The following is a 20,684-nucleotide window of genomic DNA, read 5'->3' as shown; positions in this document are numbered from 1 at the left end:
CAAACGATTGCCTTACTGGTAGAAAATGGCAAGCCTGACGGAGGTGAATCGCGAATTTTTCGAGTCAGTATAGATCTGCTGTTTAGCTGTAGCTGTCATGTAGCTGACTCAGTCTGCAGCCAGAAGGCCCGGTCCTACAAAACGGATTTTGCGCAAGCAATCAGTCTCCTTGCTGAAGAGACCAAAAGTCGTCGGCAATGGATCAGCACCAAATGGACAGATACCCAGGAAGGCGAGGGTAAGGAGATCAAGCTCCTTGAATACGCCTGTGGTCCAGGAACTATCTCAAAGGTAGGCACTCCCGGTTTCTATATGGCCGCTCCACTGATTGGTATTGGTATAGGCTCTTGAACCGTTCGTGACCAAAGTCATTGGTATTGATGTCTCCGAGCATATGGTCACCGAGTTCAACAAGAGCGCGCGCGAATGCGGGATTTCTCCTGAGAAAATGTTTGCTCTGCAAGGTGATCTGCTCGCAGAAACCATTCCGCAGGAACTCTCAGGACCCGAATTCTTTGAATTCGATATCATCGTCGTCAGCGTGGCCCTTCACCATTTTGCCGACCCCAAGTTGGCAATGGAGCGCCTTGGTTCGAGGCTGAAAAAGGGCGGCGTCCTCTTCATCATCGACTTGGTTCCCGACCATCATGGAGTGGAAGAAACTCGACAATTCCATCCAGAAGCTCACAAAACAATTCATAAGCATGGGTTTGACGCTGACGAGATGAGAGAACTGTACGCACATGCAGGCGTAAACGAAAAGCTTGACTATCAGCTCGTGGAGAAACCCATGGAGTTCAACGTCAATGGCCATGAATTCAAGAAGGTCATTTTTATGGCGAGGGGCGAGCGTGAGTAGTCACGCTGCATCTAGAAGCAATGATCATATAAAAGGAATGTTTGGGATCTGATTGCAATGTATGCTGTGATGTTTACCATATTGCTCATTGGTATATGGATTTCAGTTGGAAGAAACTAGTAAAATCGATAGATCTCGTTTTTGATCTTATAAATGGGAAGCCATTAGCAAAACTCAGAAAATACTGTATTGAAGCAATTGATCTCACTTGGCAATCAGCTGGACTGTATTGGCCCAGAGTAAGATAGGGTGCGCTCCGAATCAGGACTAGCGCCAGTCCTGCCGTCCGGGCGAGCGACCAAGCCAGCAACGTCCCGACACTGGAACCGCTCAATTCCACCAAGATTTCCTCCTTCTCCCCGCAAGAACCGCCGCGGAACCTGGCCTCGAGCAATTGGGCGGTCTCATAGCTTGATAGGCCTTCTCGAGCTGCGGACCGACGATGCAGAAGTGCCGGGCGTTTAACAGCGCGCTGGCAGCGAGGGCATTCGCCCCCGCCCCTGCCAGCGCGCGAGTGCAATTCCAAGTGCAGCGAAGGAACATTCAGGATGTCCACATCACGAGAACTGGAAAGCCGATCATCAAGGTCCAGGGTGGACGGTAAGACAACGTCATTGCTCAATGGTGTCGTGGAGAATCACTAACGCCTGCTCCCAGGTCGTCCCTTGGAGGTGCGCAATTCTTTACGACCGTCGAGAATGAAATTCATACTCAATGCGTTTCTAGGCCACACTGCAACTGTCTTCGGTGCTACTGGTTTCCTCGGCCGCTACATTGTCAACCGGCTGGGTAGGTGCACCATGTGCTCGAGACTAGGATTTTTGATTGACAGCGTGTAGCTCGCTCCGGATGTACAGTTATCGTTCCCTACCGGGAGGAGATGACGAAGCGCCACCTGAAGCTTACTGGTGACCTTGGAAGGGTGATCTTTATGGTACGAACATGTGAAGCGGCCTGCGAGGAGGATCCTGTGCTCACAGAGGGGGTTAGGAATATGACCTTCGCAACACTCAGTCGATTGAAGAAAGCGTCCGTCACTCCGATGTTGTCTATAACCTCGTCGGCCGCGACTATCCTACCAAGTAGGTTTCCTATTTTACACGTACGGTGAAAAAGAGTCTGAACGGTTGCAGGAATTTCTCTTACGAGGATGTCCATGTCGACGGTGCGGAGCGAATTGCGGAGGCTGTCGCGAAGTACGACGTCGACCGATTCATCCATGTGTCTTCGTACAATGCGAATGAAAACTCGTCGTCTGATTTCTTCCGGACCAAGGTTTGTCACAAGGACATTGCATTGTTGGGCATTGGTGCTGATTGACGAAGGGCTGGGGAGAACGGGTCGTGCGTTCCATCTTCCCCGAGACTACCATTGTGCGGCCTGCGCCCATGTACGGCTTTGAGGATCGTCTCCTCCACAAGCTCGCCAGTGTAACCAACCTCTTCACCTCGAATCACATGCAAGAGAGATATTGGCCGGTGCATGTGAGTGCAGCCTTGAAGCTGAGGCGGAATCATGTGCTGACTTGCAATCCCAGGTGATTGACGTGGGAGCCGCTCTCGAGCGTATGTTGTATGACGACAACACGGCGTCGCAAACCTTTGAGTTGTATGGGCCGAAGGAATACTCGACTGCCGAGATTGCTGAGCTCGTGGACCGTGAAATTGTCAAGCATCGCCGCCACATTAACGTGCCGAAGTTTCTGCTGAAGCCTGTGGCGTACTATGTCAACAAGCTTCTGTGGTGGCCGACCCTGCATGCCGACCAGGTAGAGAGGGAATTCATTGATCAGCATATTGACCCGACCGCGAAGACCTTCAAGGACCTTGGTATCGAGCCAGCTGAGATCACCAACCTCACCTTCCATTACCTGGTAAGTCGATCATCTCTTGCGAAAATAACCCGTGCCATTATCTAACTCTGGTTTAGAAGGGCTACCGGAGCTCGACGTATTACGACCTGCCGCCGGCGACTGAGCGCGAGAGGCAGGAAGAAAGGAAGTACCTGCACGTCTTGGACGATCAGTGATTGTCTGTTCTGTGTTTGAATGTGTAAATAACCTGACTAGACTAGTGATTTCCTTTGTATCAGGACAGTCCAACGTTGGCTCGTTTGTGTGTAAATCTCATACCAATGAGTGTAAAGTATAAAGCAGAACTTATAAAAAACAGATCAAGAAATATCTTATTTTCGTATGTCAGCTCTTTGAAATATAATTAATTAGTTAGAAAGGTCGAATCTAGACGCAGTTGTACAGTACATACTCCGTACATAATTGTCATTGCGTCACGGAAAGCTCCCGACTACGCCGTACTGGACTCCGCACCCCGCATTAAATTATTATTGCGGACTCATCAATCGCCTATAAGCTAACTGATAGATATCTCAAGAATAATCTTACTCAACCTTTTTTTTCTTTTTTGTTGATTATTCAATTCAATTGACAGATTTAGAAGAAGAACTTGTTACAAATGAAATGAAATGAAACCATGACAACAACAGAGGCAGCACCTACAAGCACTTTTACATTCTCCAACCCACCCATCTTCCTCCTCAAAACGAAATCTACCCCGAATGACGGATACGACGAGTACTTTCGAACAAATACCATTAGCAGCAGCAGCAGCAGCAGCAGCAGCAGCAGCAGCAATGACAATGGCAGCAACAGCTGTGACAGTGCTTTCTCCTACGAACCCGTCTTCGTCCCTGTTCTCGAGCATCGATTCAATGAGGAGAATCTAAGGAGGTTGAAAGAGTATTTTGTTTCTGAGTCTGAGGGGGCGTTTGTCCTTGATGGGGATGAGCAGGCAGGAAGAGGGCAAGATAAAGATGGGAGGAGGAGGAGAAGGAGGAGGAAATACGGCGGGATTATCTTCACGAGTCAGAGGGCTGTGGAAGGGTTTACGAAGGTGGTGAGGGATGAGGTTGGTGGTATGTCCTGTCCTTGCACCCTGCAATTACCGGCTCTTGACTTGATTTGATTTGATTTGAGACAATACGAATCTTCTTGTTGACTTGGTGATATGTAGTCCCCCTCGCGTCCGCCGCATCGCGCTCCCTCATCCTCTACACCGTCGGACCAGCGACCTCTCGCGCACTCAAGACCATCCGAGACACGCATCTTCCTCACGCGCAGATCTACGGCGACGAAGCCGGGACGGGGGAGAAGCTGGCGCAGATGATTCTGGAGCATTACAACAGCTACTATAACAAGAACAGCCAGAGTGAGGAGGGAGATGAAGAAGAGGACAATGCCAAACCAGCCCTGCTGTTCCTCGTCGGCGAACAGCGGAGAGATGTCATTCCCAAGACGCTCATGTCGGAATCTCTTACCGAGAAGGACCGGATACGGGTCGATGAGCTGGTTGTGTACGAGACGGGGGAGATGGCGTCTTTTGAGAGAGAGTTCCGTGCGGCTGTTGAAGCTGGGAAGAAGTTTTTACTAGATCGACGTCGTCGCCGTCGTCAGGACGATGAGAAGAAACATGCCGATGACGAACAAGAAGAAGTAGACGACGACGACGAAGTGATGTGGACAGTCGTCTTCTCCCCGACAGGATGTGACGCCATGCTCAGGACGCTGAATCGATTACCTTCTTCCTCAACTGATAATCATAACAACAGAGCAAATGGCCCAAGACGAAGAAAATGCTTCATCGCAACCATCGGCCCCACAACACGAGACCATCTCCGCAACAAATACGGCATTGAGCCCGACGTCTGTGCCGAAAAACCCAGTCCGGAAGGCGTAGGGAAGGGGATCGAGGCGTTTATGCGGGCTAGAAGAGAGAACAGAATGAGGGGGGAAATAAATAAACCGATGAGAATGAATGATTGAATGAATAAGAACGAACGGTTAATGAGCTATCGTTCTTCTACATCCACTAGAGATATCGGAATGATAATGTATGTATGCATGCATGTTTGTATGACAGACAGCAGGAGTCGAGACGGCAGGTGTGTACATACAAAGGTTGCACATTAGGTACATGAATGGGTATTGTATCAGTTTTCATTTTCAATATTCAGTTTGAATGTTTCAAATGTGAGTAGAGTCTGGTCTGAATCTGCCAATCTGACATACCAGCTTCTTCTTCCATCTTCAAATTTTTGTTTTGCTTCACATTTCTCACCACTCTTCGAAAACAGATTCCGACAGTTAGATGATTGCTACCTAATACTTATTCCTGGTGGATAGATCTGCAATCTTTTCCCCTCCGCGGACACGGACAGCTCAATGCCTACCGCATAATCTCCTCATAAATGAGAACTGCGTGAGAAAAGTAGTGTCAGCAATGATTCATAACAAGTGGTGGTGGGGGAGTGTCTTACGCTTCAACTGTTCCTTGCTTAGGTTGTCCTTGTTCTTGTCGAAATCAAAGAACCCTTCCGGGATCGGAGGGGCCGTGGGTTCGTCGTCGGGGTCATGGTATGGCTCCAGATACGGATGGCGCAAGGCCTCTTCGACCGTAATCCGCTTCGCCGGGTTGAAGGCCAACAGCTTTTCGAGCAGGTCCAGAGCCAACTCGTTGCTCTTCGGGAAAAGAGCCTTGAAGGGAATCTTCTTCTTGAAAGGCAGCGAACGGATGTACTCCCGAGCACGACGAGACTTGATTCCGTAGTAGTCTTCCATGGTTGGAGTGCCAAGGACGTCCAAGATCAGAGTAAGCTGGTGGTGATCTGTTCAAGATTAGCCAACACCCGGAGATAATGAACTGAATGTCAGGAAGAACTACTCACAATCTTTACCAGGGAACAGCGGCTTCCCACTCAGCATCTCCGCCAAGATACAACCGACACTCCAGACATCAATCGCCTTGGTGTATTCCTTGAAGGTCAACATGATTTCTGGCGCACGGTACCAGCGAGTAGCAACGTATTCAGTCATGAAACCAGAGTTGTCATCAGTGGACGCCGCAGAGCGGGCAAGACCAAAGTCGCAGACTTTCAGATCACAGTTCGCGTTGAGAAGCAGATTCGACGGCTTCAAATCACGGTGGAGAACGTTGGCAGAGTGCAGCGCCTTCAACGCCCGGAGTGTCTGGTAGATAAAGTACTGGCAGTGGTCATCGGACAGATCCTGAGTACGGATCACACGATGCATGTCGGTTTCCATCAGCTCCTGGAGAAAAGTGTTAGCTCTTTAAACAGAAGCTGGAATGTAGCGGTTTCATCTGACCTGGATGAGGTACACCTCGGTGAAAGTTTCATAGCTGCGTGGCTTCTGAATGTCAAGGATAGAAATGATGTTCTCGTGATTGAAGTATCTCAGCAACTTCATCTCGCGCAGAGTGCGCAGACAGAACATGGAGTGATCGAAAGGCGTAATCTTCTTGATCGCAACTTTCTGGCCCGAAGGCTTGTGGATGGCAGAGCTGAAATCGGTGAGCTGCATTCAAAGAAGTCGATCTCTGGAAAAGCTTACCAAACAACACCATAAGCACCTTCTCCGATCACATCCTGAATTTCATACTGATCAGAGACGTTGAAGGAGATCTTTCTCGACCCTCCCTGCGGAGGATTCTGTCCCTGGACCATTGTGGTTCACAGTTGACAACTGTTGGTTGTTAGTTGGTCGAATTCGGTCAAAAATTGCTAGAACAAGCAGAAAGTAGTAAGGCTTTCAAATCAAAGGCAGTTCCTGCTGCCACTAAAATGTTGAGAAGACAGAGGGAAGGACGGGGATAAAAGAGAAGTGCTCGAATTGAAGACACAATATCAGCGGTCACAAGAGTCTGTGTTGAGAAATTGCAGGACAAGTGGGTTGTAGGAGGAGAAGATTCAAATCAAAGGCAGGAGGCCGCAGCGACAGATTTTATATTGAGCACCAGAGGGGAGACTCGGGGCAGCATTCACTTCACCATCGAAAAAAGCAAGTACAAAGGAACGACACCATAGGCTGACAGATTCCCAGCCACAGCAAATCTCCAGTCGAGTGAATGACTCGTGCAACACTGTAGCCCTAGGGCCCCACTCTGGTCAAGATGAGTCCGCGAAAGAGAGACAGCATTCACTGAGGTCTGCAGGCTGTCTTGGAAAGAGAAACAAGGCAGGAGGCTTTCAAAGTAGACAAATTTCAGGAATTACGAGGTGAAGAGCACCAACAGAACCGTGAGAACATACATACCTACTATCTATCTCCGCTTCTGGTTCGACCAGAGCGACGCAAGTTCGGTGACCTCCTCTCAGAGAATCGTCTATGTCCTCCCGTCAACCAACACCCGCAAGACAGCCTTTCGAGACGTTCAGGGACACAGCACCGGCACTGAAACACCGTCGTCCTAGAAGATCACGCACGAGTTCGTGGATTTGGCTTTGCGTTAGAATGATCGTTTAGGGGGAGATCGTGTCGAGGAGGTTTAAGGCATATGCGGACGGACAGAGAGACCCAAAGGAAGAGGTAAACAATCCCCTGGAGAATCTAGCTGTCAGCAAACTACAGTGTCTCCCTTAGATATCTCCATCAATCGTTTCTTTTGAATGTAGTGGTCACTGCTTTGGCCAACGAGCGAGGGTGAATACCTCAGGAGCTGCCTCGCTATCAATAGGAGTATCTATCAATAGAAGCGCAGCGAATCGGGGACCGGTACACCTGGTGAGCTTCTCCGCCAACGACGAACGCCCAGCAGCGGACCTCTTCCTGGAGTCTCGTTCGAGTGAATGCCAGAAGCTCAGACAATGGGTTTGGTGCCCAGGGAACTGGTTTGATGTGAACGGTCAGGCTGGACGAAGTTCGAGCAGTGCGGAAGGACGCCTCAGGTGGGGCAAATCGCACGCGGACGGGTAGCAACAATGGATGGGGAGGGGGACAGCAGCGGAGAGCGAGATAAGAAGCACGGGCAGGGCTGCGGATTGAATTGGGCCAGTATGCTAGCTATGGTCGTTGCCGCCAGGAAAACAGCTTGGAGTCTCTCAGAGGGAGGACAGCAGCAGGCGAATAGGTATAATAGGTATATATAGACAGAAGATCGAGCGCCTACACTGGCGGTGTTGGCGGCCGGAACTTTGGGCGGCAAGAGAATCGCGAAAGAGGGCTACCCCGCAATGGCACCTTTTTATTCGGACTGGCCAAGCACAATGGCAGCAGAGAGCGTGGACAACGGGGAAAAAAAGGCGTCGAGGACGATTGTTATGTACGGCGCAGGGCACCGAGCTCAGAGGGCCTCAGGACCAGGAACCCACCTGTCTAGATCCTGATCAGGATGATCTCCCATGTGGATGAGGCCTGAACCTTGGGTCGGCGACAATCTCCAGCAACGGGTGCCGCGGGTCGTGCTGCTGTGCTCGACTAACTCACGGGAACACAGCCGGCTAACCCTCGTCACGGCGCGGCGGCCAGTGACGAGACCCGTGCCAGCTCCACCGTCAGAATCCCAAACGCTAGTGGCGGAGAGGGGCCGGGGAGGGATGTACCTTACACTCGATGCACTTGAATCTTTAAGGCAGCTGGAATGGCGTTCCATCTAGCAGTTGCTGCGTGGCCATGTGGCTGTGGCTCGAGTGTGACTAGGCGTCTTTTCGACCAGATTAGCAGTAGGCGGTTGGCATACTATTAGAGAGGTTATTAACGACTATTAACTCAAGACGAGCAGAGGCTCAAAACGCAAGCAACCAAGCAAGAAATTACAATGCCTAGCACACGCGCTGGAGCAATGTCCGACCTGACCTGTCATACCAATCCTGAGCATCTCCTGCCGCACGGGTCTGGTGGCCTGAGGCTGGTGCTTTGTCGCTCTCGTCTCCGAGTGAAACATGGCGCGATTGGACCCTGCCCCCGTGACAACGCTGAGAAGCTCATGCTCAGGCTAAGCTATCTCTATCAGGATTAAGACTCCGGCTGAAACGAACCATTATTAACCTGTCGACACCGCCGAAACGCTGCTTACAGTAATTGCTAGGGGTGGTGGATGGCTGTCGACTTCCAAAAAAAAAGTCTACAGTACAGTTGGAGATACAATCCCAGGCAGCAGTACTGCGCCGTCTTCTTCTGACTTGGACACATAGACATTGATCACGCTAAAGTGTAGAGATAACAAGGCCAAACATGGTGTAATCAGAAAACGAATTATTGATGGCAAGTTGCACGCTACGTGATCTAGCAAAAATTTTAACTTCGACATTACTGCACCACCTATCGATTGGAAAACAACGGTCAGGCTCCGATCAACCAAAATAAGGAGGTGGTGGTTAAAACATACCTTTTCCCGTAAGGAACCCATCCACTGCTGCAAGCTGACCCCTTGGTCGGCGCGGTCCTCCACCAACATCGTCTGAGCCCACAGGCGCAACCCTGGCTCGCCATCTTCCTTAACGACGTACAGTTGCGGTGAGGCAATGCTGCCCACTCCCTTGGACTTGTGATCCTTGCTCTTCTGAATCACCGCACGAACCCGCTCGTTGAAATCATTGTCCAACTCGGGCAAGAACTGCTTGCCCACTCTCAGCTGCGACTTATCCGACACACCGAATACATCGATCAACAATTGAGGAACAGCGTCTCGCCCAACCCACAGGAATTGGGTCTGCCCGTCATCGATGAGGTACAGGCCATACGGAACCAGTCGCTCAGATGACAGGTTGACCGGTGGCGGAAGAACGATCTCACCCGTCTCTTTGTTGGGCAAACCAGCGTCGTCGGGCATGTCATGGAGAGAATACATCTTCGGGTAGATATACTGGATCAAAAGTGGCAGTGGCAGCGTCGACAGCAAGCAGAGAGCGGCGGACCGCATGTCGGTCGGGATCTGGGCCGATTTTCGCAAACCAAGCTGTCCAAATTAGTACATCGTCTAGAAACCAAAATGGAGGGGTCCATAAGCAGTTCTTACATGTTTGATAAGCGCAAGGAAGAGGACCGGCAAGCCTCTCAAGTTAGCTGGGAATTGCAGACCGCCGCCACCCACGCTGCCACCGGCAAGCTCCTTGCGATATGTCGTCAGAAGCTCAACGATCTTGGACTGCAGAGCCTCCCGAGCGGACTCGAGGCCACTTGAAAGGGTGCGCTCAACAGCTTTGTGGCTGAAGTAGGTCGCAATGGCCTGCTGATCAGCAGAGGCGTACACATCCGCCAAGTTTTGAGTGGTAGGCAGCGCCAACGTCAGGACTCGGATTCTCCTCTCCCCATTGCAGGTGGTATGCAGCACCGCAGTCTGCAGGCAAACCACAGGCTTGGTAACGGTCTCATCGATGGCAACCTCAACCACATAGGCTTGGTCGCGGGGGAAGGCTGGGAACGCGCAGAGATCCGAACTACGGTTAAAGAAGTTGCCGTAAAACGTGTTCATGCGCAGGCCAGTGGTGGCACGCACACGCAGGACCGCCTCCAGTCCAATCTCGGCAGAGAGATAGTCGGAAAATTCGCGCGCAAACTTGATTGCATCCTCCGTCCTGGCAGCATTCCACCCTGGGTAAAAGTACGTCTGCCCTCCGGTGTATCTGGGCAAATTGCTCAGGGAAGCCACATCCTGATACTGAGATGAGAACAAGAACATGTCGATCGAAACCTGTGCCTTGGAGCACTCCACGGCAAAGCTCTTGTAGAAGCTGTTGGCGGTCTGTAGGAGGCTGCTTTCTTTGCTAGTGCCCAACACCTTTTTGTCTTCGCGGACGGTGAGAGCGCCATGTCCGATGTTGGGAAGAGAGGATGACAAGACTGTCATCTTTCCTCCAACGTGAGAAATCAACTTGTATCCGGCACGAAGAGCCGATCCCATTGCACAACCGCTATTCTGCGTGTTCTGGAACATATCTTGCAGTTTGTCGAGGAACAACTCGATGTTTTCCCGACACTCGGTCAAGGTGACCAAAAGGTCGCCAGGAATTGGCAGGAATGGCTCGTCGAGATCACTAACGACCAACATCTTCGGGTCCGAGCTTTCTGAACCATCTCTTGGAATCACGAAGTAATGCAGACTGGAGTCAACTGCAAGGAACCCGAGTCTGGTCCTTCGATCCGCATTGGGAATCCGATCCAAGCTCTCCTTGATGCACCGAGCACTGGTTGCAAGGAGGCCATTCATGACGGAGGCATAACTGACATCAATCAAGAACAAGTAGACCAGCGGCTGGGGTGGGCGAACCATATACTCCTGTGGTGCCACAAACTCCACCACTGCATGGTTGAGCTCCGGCCTCTGCGACCTATCCGCCGGTTTCTGCAAAGTCGTATCCCAATCGAATGCTTGAGGCACGTCGTTGGTCAGATTGCACATATTACAACGCCAGCGGTGGCCTTGGTCGAGGAATGAAACAAAGGGATTGATGTAGGATCGGCAACGTCGGCAACGAGAGATGACCTGGTCAGGAATGACGGGGACCGGATCTTCCACATCGTGAAGTGATGCGTATGGCTGAATGACCAGAGCAAACGGTAGCTTGGATTTCTTAAGGAGCGAATGTGTAGTCGGAACGGCATTGAGAGTAGACCTAACATATTTCGGAGGGCAATTGGCATAAGGGGATGGGTAAGTGGTTGCCTGTTCCAGGGTCAGTATCTTGAGAACAATATGCTTGCTTTGGACCACCACGTACATTAGGAGGCAGGATGATCGGGGGAGGAGGATAATCGAGCTCCGCGACGTTGAATGGCTGGGCAAGAAGATCGGTAGGATACAGCTGATTCAGGGGAAGGGCCCTCTGCGCCTGTTGAGGCTGCTGCACCTGGTGCGGATCACTTACACCCAGCTGGCCAAACTGCTGGGTCACTTGGGCTACGCCTACTGCGCTCGGGGCAGGATAAGCAGCCGCAGGAGGCTGGTAGTCTCCAATACCGCCCGGCTGGGGATATCCAGGTTGTGGATATCCTGCTGCTGCGGCTTGAGCAGCAAATGCCGCGTAGTCGCCACCACCTTTTTGTTGTCCTCCTAGCGCTGCATTGGCTCCTTGGCCGAACTCGAATGCCTCGTCCGCATAGGCACGTTTCTTCTTTCCGCCAGCATGGTGTTGGGGAGCTGCACCGGCTGGCGAACCGTATCCGGGCGCTTGATCGTAGCCTTCCTGAGGAGGATAACCTCCCTGTGGTGCCGCCATCGAGGGACTGAGGCTATTTCCGGTGGGCCAAACTATATGTGATCAAATCCGAAGCCTTCTCCAGGGCAAGTCTGGGGTGGACTAGGTAGTGCGGAGGTCGTTACAGGTCACTATGCCTCCAAGTTAGTGTCCGGGTGAATCGCACACAAAAGACGATGCGGGGGAATCGGTGAACCGTACTAGGAAGCGAGGCAAGCTATAAGAGAAGGACCGCCAATTCAGGTAGACACTGTGCAAATCTGGCAGGCCCCGTGTAGAGAATCGGCCGCCGTGTCGATCTCGATCTGGATGGAGGCAAAGGAGCGGCGAGACTTCTGAGGGCTGTCTGCCCGTTGAGCTTGGAGATCTGGTGTACGGAGTACGGTGGCCTTTACGGCTGCGGGAGAGTCGCTGGGCCAATCACAGCTCCACGTTATCTAGATGCCATGCCGCGCCCCATGAAATCCCCCCATACAGGCCTTCCCACAGCACGCAGCCTAGATTTTCTTGACAGATTGCTGGAAGCAAGGCTGAGAGACAAATAGTGGCCTCTGATATTAGCAAACTGGTCCCCGCGTTATGCAACTGCAAGCTCTTTCTGTCCTCCCGGACTCAATCGGATCGACAGACTGTTTACACTCCGTTTATATGAAGCCAAGTAGACATTAAATATTGTCTCCTGATGATCTATCTACGTTGTCCCTCAAGTCTCACATTAAACGCTTACTCTAGTATCAGGCTGGCCACTTCCCCGTTTTGTTTTTTTAATAACATTGTTGCTGAATCTTTGCCACATTTCAGGATCTCACGGTAAAAACTATCTCCGGTTGTAACCCATAGAAGAGCTATGTATATGGCTATTAGGGTAGTTGGCACATTAGCAGGTACATTAGCAGGTACATGTATTCATGCGTGTCCATAGAATGAGTGTGGTTCCTGTTACAAAGATTGGATTATTATTGTCTGGGTGTGATATGGTCATTTGGGACATGTCAGCACTCAAGTTAAACGATACAGTAGCTTGGGAGCGGTAATATATAATGTTGAGTGGTATACTGTATTGTGATGCTAATGAGCAGTACAAAACACAAAAAGTGATTCTATGCCTAGATAAAGTCCAAGAAATCCATTAAAAAAAAAGAAGTACCAGTTGCCAAGCAAAAAATCTAAGCAGAAAGAAGCCAATGATAATGCACACAGAGCGTCTGACAACTCATGATTGCTGAAGCCCATGTGGTCTGGACGGCTGTCTATCGCACTTGCCAAATCAGTGGGTGTTGCTGTGGCAACCACGCACCTTCCCCCCGTCACCAGAAACCACACATCCCTGTTCGAGCAGCATAATAATGCCCTCTCTTTAATCTGACAGTGTCAATGTCAGGTTCTCGGGTCTTCGCTTCTTCATTTCAATTGGCTTTTGCTTTTTCTTCGCAGAGTTACACCCTATAACGGGTGTCTTTTTGAATTTAATTTCGGGGCGTCCTGTCTTTTTCGGACCCTGCACATTCATTCTCGTTGCTGTTTGGTTCCGTTGTCTTTCACTCACTTGCCTGTGCAATTATTGGAATTCTACTAGCCTGGATTTTGGATAACGAGGCGAAGCAGCTGAGAGGAAATACATTAGGCCAAACAGTGCAATTGGGCTAGAAGATGAGTGTCCGTGTTGTTGCGCGTGTGAGACCTCTTCTGAAGTCCGAGCGGGAGCTGGATGTCATCCTTAGCACCGGTAGCTCTGGCACGTCAGAGCTACTCAAATCGAAGAAAGGGTCGCCGGACAGCAAGACCCCGGCTGCTTTAAAGGAAAGGGAAACAATTGTCAGGATTCCGAATCCCAAAAATGAGGCGGAACAGTTCGCTTTCCAATTCAATGCGGTCTATGGCCCAAGTACGACTCAACAAGAGATTTATGACGCTGAAGGTTGGTTTTCGGAGTCGCATATCGAAGTTTGAACAAGTGTGCTGATAGATTTCGGCAGTTGCTCCTACAGTGAAACACCTCTTCAATGGATTCGACGTAACGATATTCGCCTACGGAGTCACCGGGACCGGAAAGACGCATACGATGCGAGGCGGTAAAAGTCTGGCTGATCGAGGTGTGATCCCACGACTTCTAAGTAGTATCTATCGTCGTAGTCGAAAAATTGAGAAGGATTCCGAAGGAGCAACGAAGGTCGAAATCTCTATGAGCTACTACGAAATATACAATGACAAAGTCTACGATCTTTTTGAACCTCCAGAGAAGAGGACTCCAGCAGGGCTGCCCCTCAGGGACAATGGAGGCAAGACAGTCGTTGTGGGCTTGACAGAGCGGCCGTGTACCAGCCTTAAGGAGTTTGAGAGCCTGTACGACCAAGCTAATATGAACAGATCCACTTCCGCAACAAAGGTAAGGCAGAACCCTACCACTTGACAAATCACGCTCCACTAACAGCTGCAGCTAAATGCGCATTCATCTCGATCTCATGCCATCCTTTGCGTCAAAGTTGCTGTGACCACTGGAGAATGCACGCGGGTTAGCACTGCCTCTGCAATCGATTTGGCCGGCTCAGAAGACAACCGTCGCACTGAAAATGACAAAGAGCGCATGGTGGAATCAGCCAGTATCAACAAGAGTCTGTTCGTGCTGGCGCAGTGTGTAGAGGCTATTAGCAAGAAACATCCGAGGATCCCTTATCGAGAGTCGAAGATGACGAGGATACTGTCGTTGGGGCAGAACAACGGCTTGACTCTCATGATTCTAAACCTTGCGCCTGTGAGAGCTTACCACTTGGACACACTTAGTTCGTTGAATTTCGCGAACCGCACCAAGAAGATCGAAGTGCGCGAAGTGGAAAACGAGCCAATCTTTAAAGGTCCTCCCAGACCGGCTGCACGGCCGTCAGGAGCTATGAAGCAGCGTCAACCCCTGCGGCCGTTGACATCGTCAGTCAACGCGAATATCACAGTGGCAGATCCATCGAAGGCAGATGAGAAGAAACCTGTGAAGGCGTTCTACGTGTATTCCGACAAGCAGCCGACGAAGCCCCAAGCTGCCGTGCATAAACCTGAAGCGCCGAAACGATCGTCACCTTTAAAGCGGAAATCTGACTCCTTAAATGCCATTCCACGTCCTGCCAAGTCTATGAGGTATACGGAACCCGACAAGCAAGTTCCAAAGACGCACAAAGATATCTCAGCCGCGAAAATCGAGGAGTTGGTAGAGAAGAAAGTCGAAGAAATACTAGCCGCGCGAGCTCTCGACGATTCATCCAAACGCCAAGCTCAGGTGAATGAAATAAATGAGCAAGTCCAACGCCGCCTTGAACTTCTGGAAAAGCGAATTGAGGGGACGGAGGATGCCCGAGCAGAAGGGCTATCATATCTTCTCATGGCAAAACAGCACCATGCGAGGGGAGAAGACTCCTCCGCATTGAAGATGTACAAGCTTGCGTTGCCATTCTTCCCCCACAACCAGAAATTGGCAGCGAAAATATCGACTTTAGAGGAGAAGATTAGGGCTAAGCAGCAAATCTCCAACGCGAATAAAACAGAGGAGACATATGAACGCGATGACATGCCATCCGTCAAGAAACATTCCAGGGGAGCCAGAGCAAGACGTACTACGGAGATGAGCGATGAAGAATATGTGGAGTCAGAGGCCGGTGAAGAGTCCGATTATGAAGACGACAGCTTCAGCGTGAGGTCCAGGCAAAAACGAGCAGCTGGTAAATCTCGGAAAGCTCGTTCATCACAACGCGAGAGGACAGAGACCCCGAGCGATGCTGCGGACCTCCAAAACAGTCTGGATGAGGAGGCGCACTCGCCGCGAACTGCTCATTTACTATCTGTCATCAACTCCCGGGATGTCAGCCAAATCAAGCTGCTGAAAGGAGTTGGCGCGAAGAAGGCTGAAGCGATTGTTGACTGTCTCTGCGAGATGGATCATCAAATGGAGAAAGCAGATTATGCTGGACGCGAAGCTCCACAAGCGCGAGTGAAGAGCCTTGCGGAGTTAGGGAGGATGAAGGGCGTTGGTCTGAAGACCGTCCAAAACATGAGAAGTGGCGTTGTGGTGTGATTGCGCATGTCTAGAGTTTTGATGCATTTTGGGGAAGTGTTGGTTTTTTTGGTTGCTTTCTCTACATACCCCCTTGCATTGCATTTCTTTTCTGTTCTTGGTTTCTCTCTTTTCCCTTTTCTTTTCTCGTGGTTTCTTTAGCATATATCTATCGGCATTAGCAAAGGCGTTCTGTAGAGGTTGGTTTTTTGGGGTTGGGTGCACTTAACTAGTTCTTTGCTTTATACAGTGTTCATCGGTACAATAGTTTTTCTTTCTCGGAATTATCTTGACAACAAAAGCGATTTCGTTTGACAAGAAACTGATTGATTATTCTATGATCATTCTATTTCTCTATCTATCTATCTATCTATCCCCACGTACAACGAGTGAGGGGTTAATGATGTTGTATCTGAAAATCTGACAGGCATCGATCTCTTGAGTTAAAAGAAAAGATATGAATAAATATGATTACTTAAACATTAGGGTTTGAGCCAGCCCTTCCCAAAGGGGGAGAGAGAGAGAAAGAAGAGGAAGTGGGAGTCCACTCCTATGTTCTTGATGTGTGTTATTAAAGACAACCCTTTTGTTTTTTTCCTTTTTTAATACCTTTCATTTTTTATACTTTTGTAAGCGGGTTGGGACCACCGGCTGAGATGCGCGCAAACACTATTATCGTGCTCCCGACCATCAGCACGACGCCGGTGAAGACCTGCAGCTTCCAGAACTCCCCCGTCACGACGTTCGGTACGAGAGCGCCGCCGATCGGGTTCCCGATCAGCGCGGCGATGGAGATGAGCGCGAAGTAGGTACCCTGTCGGATACCGAGTTCCCGCACGGGCGAGATCTGGGCCATGATGGCTGGGCCGAGTGAGACGAAGGCGCCCGAGCCGAAGCCGTACAGGGCACTGAAGACGATGATGGGCGCGTTGCTTTTGGTTGGGAGCCACAAGGCGAGGACGATGATGCCCGAGAAATATGTCATCAGGATCATCATGTTGAAGCGGCCTATGCGGTCGGCGAGGTAGCCTGGCAGAGTTCGGCCGAATACGCTAGATGAAAAAAGTCAGGTCAGCCCTTGCTTTTTTTTCTTTCGTTCGTCGTGTATGCCTACCTTGCCGCGTTGAGAATAGGAATCAGATAATTCGCAAGACTCGGAGACATGCCCCATCGTTCAGCTTCCAAGATGATGAAGTTGAAAGGCAAAAACATGCCCAGGAAAAAGAGAAACGAGCCCAAGAGGAACAGCAGAAATGGAGGCTCCCGCAGCGGGCGGATGAATTCCATGATCACCACTCTCTTCGGGCGATGGGGCAGTCGGGACTTGATCGTCAGGTTGGCAATGATGAGCAAGAAGAGGATCAGAAAGGCGCAGATCCGCATCGCCCAGCCAAACCCGACCTCCCTCACGAGATGGTCCACCATGATGGGGAAGATGACGCCTCCCAAGCTGGATCCGGATACCGTCACACCCAGGGCCAAGGCACGACGGTGGTGAAACCATGTGGATACAGAGGTGGTAGAGGCGAAGAAGACAGCGGACGCTCCCGTAGCGCTGCAAATCGATTGCGCGAGGATGAATTGGTAATATTCAGAGGAGATCGAGGTCATCATGAGACCAAAAACGTGGAAGAAGCTTCCGAATAAGAGGAGCCACCGGGGCCCGAAGCTGTCAAACAGTCTCCCGAAAACCGGTCCCTGTTCCAGTTATCAGCAACCAGTGCATATATGTGCAAGAGACGACAGAGCAATACGGACCCAAAAGAACATCATAAACGTTTCAATGGACGGAATCCATGCCACAGTACTGGACGACATGTTGCTCAACTGGTGAGTCTGATAGTACTCCTGGAACACCCCGATGCCTGACCACTCGTAAGTATTCAGCTTGTCGCAAATGTCACGATCTGGTGGAACATACAGTTAATCCACCCAAAGCTAACAAAAAGGACGCAGAATCCTCCTAGGACCACCAACCAAGCCTGGAGCCCTCCATCTGGCGGGGGAGACATGGCAGGCGGGCCAGCATTCACATTGGCAGCATTCTCAGCTTTCTCCAGGTCATTGGCGGCTTCCTTCGTAGGTTCCTGTAGCTGGCCTGGTTCCCCGAGTTGCGGAGCAGCTTCACCATCTTTACCCTGGTTGATATTTGATGCGACAGAAACGGTGCTCTCAGTAGAGGAGGCTGGAGCTTCAGGTTGCCCGGGAGGTTTCCCATGACTGTTCGCTGCCATCGTATCCGTATCGCTCTGGGATCTCGGCGTGATACACTGACTGCAAGAAGAGATCACAGTACAATTTGGGATTGCTTCGACTCCATATGCGCCCCAAAAGTAGGGATAGCAGATATTTTTGTTTTGAAACAATCAGAAATAGCTATTATCGACAAACGGTGGTCGCAGATAAGGCGGGTTTATGTAAGAGGTAAGATGAAAGGGGCGCAATCTTAGCAGAGAGACCAAACAAGGCGCGCAGCGTGTTAGAGACAACCCACTCAAATAACAGCCACGATCAACAAAGAAGAAAAAACAGGAGAAGGAAAAAAAGATGGTGAGAAGAGCTGAAAGGTGGAAAACCAACTATACTATAACCAACCCTGTAACCCCGAACTCAAACTAAATGGATATTAAATCCGAGTCCAATGGAGTAATGGTCGGTAGTTTCCGAGACCAACAGCGACGCCATCTTATCTCAGACAGATTAAAAAAAGAAAATAAGAAAACGCGCTGTAATTATATCCGATAACCGATGTCGCTAACTAGCACTGGCAATTAACTAATTAATTAACTGCGCCGAGCCGCTTATTATTTCAATAACAAACGAGACTGTCTCGTGATAGTGACTGGATTAATAAGACTGCATTCAGGGCTCGGAGTTAAAAGGACCGAAAGCGCGAGCCGCTTACCTAAGTGGTGCAGGTCGATGGAGCTATCTTTAGCCGCGCTTACCTGGCTACGCATAAGGCACGTGGATGGATGCACTGCGATGTCAACAATTCTATTGTACATGCATCTCGAATCACATGCTGTCTCTGAGGAGTCCAATCATGCAGACTCAAGCAGCTAGAATACAGCGGATCGGACAATATGCCTCCTCGATCCGGATGGTTCATTTGACTCGGATCAAGACAATTGTATAAGCTGGTATCAACAAAGGAAAAAAAAAGGGATGGTGTTATTTAGCGAGTCTCCTTCGCCTCTTGCGTCGTGGATCCTGGCTCCTCAAATACAACCTTCCCGTCTCGGACAGTGGCGATGCTTTGCTTTGTTCCCTTGATCTCGTTCGTCAGCTGCTCGACCGACCGCGACAGGACAGGTGCTTCCGACACAGCCTCCTCCGCAGCAACCTGGTAGTCGCTCTTCCGATCAGGCTGTATTTTGTCTTCGGCCCGGTTGAGAGCATTATAGGTCGCTCCGGCCGGTGCGTCGGCAATCTCGTTGACCTCGCGATCACTCAAGACGTCGCGAACGCGAGCGGCGCGCGACTGCACGAGTATAGTGGCAGGGCCTTCGAATTGTAGGAAAAGCTAAATTATGACCAGTCAGCAAGGGGAGAACATTGTCGAACTATGTCAATTCAACACATCGTGGATGCACCTACCCTATCGCCCCATATCGTCCTCCGGGCCCACGTCCGAATGGTGTGGAGAATCTTCATCGACGTCTTCCATGTATCCGATGCGGTCATGTCGCGGATAAATCTTGACCTCGCGAAGATCTCAGGCAGGCGCACTTCTGGAACTTGGAAGCGTAAAGATGTCGACTTGAAGCGGTACGGGCGTGGCGGGTTGGATGTTATCGTATATGCAATAACGTTGCTGTTCGTGGATCAGCTTATCGTCCTAAAGAGACAGGAGACGTAAATATGACCAGACTCACCTAGGGTGAGCCACGTATTGCTCCCCCGCCTTCAATTCCACTGAATATATCTGTCCATTGCCCACGAGGGCGAGAAGTCCTCGCCCGGTTACCTGGGAACTTCCCCAGTGGACCACGCTCTTCGAGTCACCCGATTAGCTCATTCCACACTTCAGGTGCCGGGTCTGACAAACCAGATTCGTGTTGACGGTCGGCCGTATAAACAACGAATGACCAGTCCATGCGAGCAGCGCCCGTCTTTGTGCAACCATCCAGTCCACCGTCCCATTGAGGTGGACGACTGCGAAAGATGTCACCGGCGACTGAACCGATATCAAGGCAGTTACCGGGCTTGCGGACGATATCTGGTCTGACGTCAGCACAAACATTATCAATACTTGAATTGAGTCCGGGAAGCGACCTTCTGGTAGAGAAACGGTATCCCGACGACCGCCCTTCGGAAAGGTTCCAGAATGCTCAATGTTGAAACCACCTTGTAATCGTCACCCGACAATTAGGACCAGTAGCGTACAATTGAAGCATCGCTAAGAGTCATACATTGTCCGCTTTCCCACTCAATCCAACCAGCGTTCCTCGTCGCGTATAAAGGTTCTGCGAAGCAGAAAGAGAAACGGAGAGCATCGAATACGGAGCACCGATAACATCGAACTTGGCATCTAAGGGATCACTGCCTGTCAGCGGGAAGACCAACGAGCTTGGAAGCCGTCGGAAGTCATTTACCGGCAGATGCAGCGCTGTTCGGAGGATTGGAGAGCGGTAGATCAACGCCATTGACTGTGCTTGTCTCTCCGAAAGGCGCGGCTCGAATCTGAATGCATCGCGAACACTGCCATGCAGCGACTGACTGTCTGGCTTGGCGAGGAAGGGCTTGCGCCCTACAAAGAGCCAAGGCGCCCCGCTCTAG

General features: G+C 50.6%; 6 protein-coding genes across 6 annotated transcripts; 2 read left to right on the top strand and 4 right to left on the bottom strand.

Annotated features, from left to right (window-relative positions):
* Positions 1 to 25: 25 nt before the first annotated feature.
* T310_2912 (NADH-ubiquinone oxidoreductase) lies at positions 26 to 4,697 on the top strand (the record flags this gene model as incomplete). The annotated part of the gene is made up of 18 exons (XM_013474191.1): positions 26 to 63; positions 93 to 291; positions 344 to 851; positions 992 to 1,098; positions 1,308 to 1,459; positions 1,517 to 1,530; positions 1,586 to 1,648; positions 1,717 to 1,793; positions 1,874 to 1,941; positions 1,993 to 2,134; positions 2,185 to 2,343; positions 2,397 to 2,732; positions 2,789 to 2,859; positions 2,928 to 2,973; positions 3,031 to 3,051; positions 3,084 to 3,126; positions 3,368 to 3,790; positions 3,889 to 4,697. 18 exons carry the CDS (start codon positions 26 to 28, stop codon positions 4,695 to 4,697), a joined length of 3,276 nt encoding a protein of 1,091 aa, XP_013329645.1.
* A 403-nt stretch (positions 4,698 to 5,100) lies between these two features.
* On the bottom strand, positions 5,101 to 6,397 carry T310_2911 (Non-specific serine/threonine protein kinase; the record flags this gene model as incomplete). Its single annotated transcript, XM_013474190.1, has 5 exons — positions 5,101 to 5,129; positions 5,192 to 5,539; positions 5,600 to 5,981; positions 6,039 to 6,234; positions 6,285 to 6,397. The coding sequence occupies 5 exons, from the start codon at positions 6,395 to 6,397 to the stop codon at positions 5,101 to 5,103; spliced, it is 1,068 nt and encodes a 355-aa protein (XP_013329644.1).
* Positions 6,398 to 8,013: 1,616 nt separating this feature from the next.
* On the bottom strand, positions 8,014 to 11,887 carry T310_2910 (Mitogen-activated protein kinase; the record flags this gene model as incomplete). The annotated part of the gene is made up of 6 exons (XM_013474189.1): positions 8,014 to 8,305; positions 8,535 to 8,644; positions 8,708 to 8,875; positions 9,058 to 9,627; positions 9,688 to 11,334; positions 11,390 to 11,887. 6 exons carry the CDS (start codon positions 11,885 to 11,887, stop codon positions 8,014 to 8,016), a joined length of 3,285 nt encoding a protein of 1,094 aa, XP_013329643.1.
* A 1,629-nt stretch (positions 11,888 to 13,516) lies between these two features.
* T310_2909 (Kinesin family protein) lies at positions 13,517 to 15,923 on the top strand (the record flags this gene model as incomplete). Its single annotated transcript, XM_013474188.1, has 3 exons — positions 13,517 to 13,784; positions 13,843 to 14,252; positions 14,304 to 15,923. The coding sequence occupies 3 exons, from the start codon at positions 13,517 to 13,519 to the stop codon at positions 15,921 to 15,923; spliced, it is 2,298 nt and encodes a 765-aa protein (XP_013329642.1).
* Positions 15,924 to 16,521: 598 nt separating this feature from the next.
* On the bottom strand, positions 16,522 to 18,136 carry T310_2908 (Uncharacterized protein; the record flags this gene model as incomplete). The annotated part of the gene is made up of 4 exons (XM_013474187.1): positions 16,522 to 16,954; positions 17,017 to 17,600; positions 17,661 to 17,767; positions 17,824 to 18,136. The coding sequence occupies 4 exons, from the start codon at positions 18,134 to 18,136 to the stop codon at positions 16,522 to 16,524; spliced, it is 1,437 nt and encodes a 478-aa protein (XP_013329641.1).
* A 944-nt stretch (positions 18,137 to 19,080) lies between these two features.
* T310_2907 (Altered inheritance of mitochondria protein 24, mitochondrial Precursor) lies at positions 19,081 to 20,551 on the bottom strand (the record flags this gene model as incomplete). Its single annotated transcript, XM_013474186.1, has 5 exons — positions 19,081 to 19,428; positions 19,503 to 19,719; positions 19,781 to 19,872; positions 19,954 to 20,124; positions 20,318 to 20,551. The coding sequence occupies 5 exons, from the start codon at positions 20,549 to 20,551 to the stop codon at positions 19,081 to 19,083; spliced, it is 1,062 nt and encodes a 353-aa protein (XP_013329640.1).
* Positions 20,552 to 20,684: the final 133 nt, after the last annotated feature.

This window comes from Rasamsonia emersonii (assembly GCF_000968595.1).
Source record: "Rasamsonia emersonii CBS 393.64 chromosome Unknown ctg1118621760042, whole genome shotgun sequence".
Classification (NCBI taxonomy): Eukaryota; Fungi; Ascomycota; class Eurotiomycetes; order Eurotiales; family Trichocomaceae; genus Rasamsonia; species Rasamsonia emersonii.
This window is presented reverse-complemented; position numbering and strand designations above follow the sequence as displayed.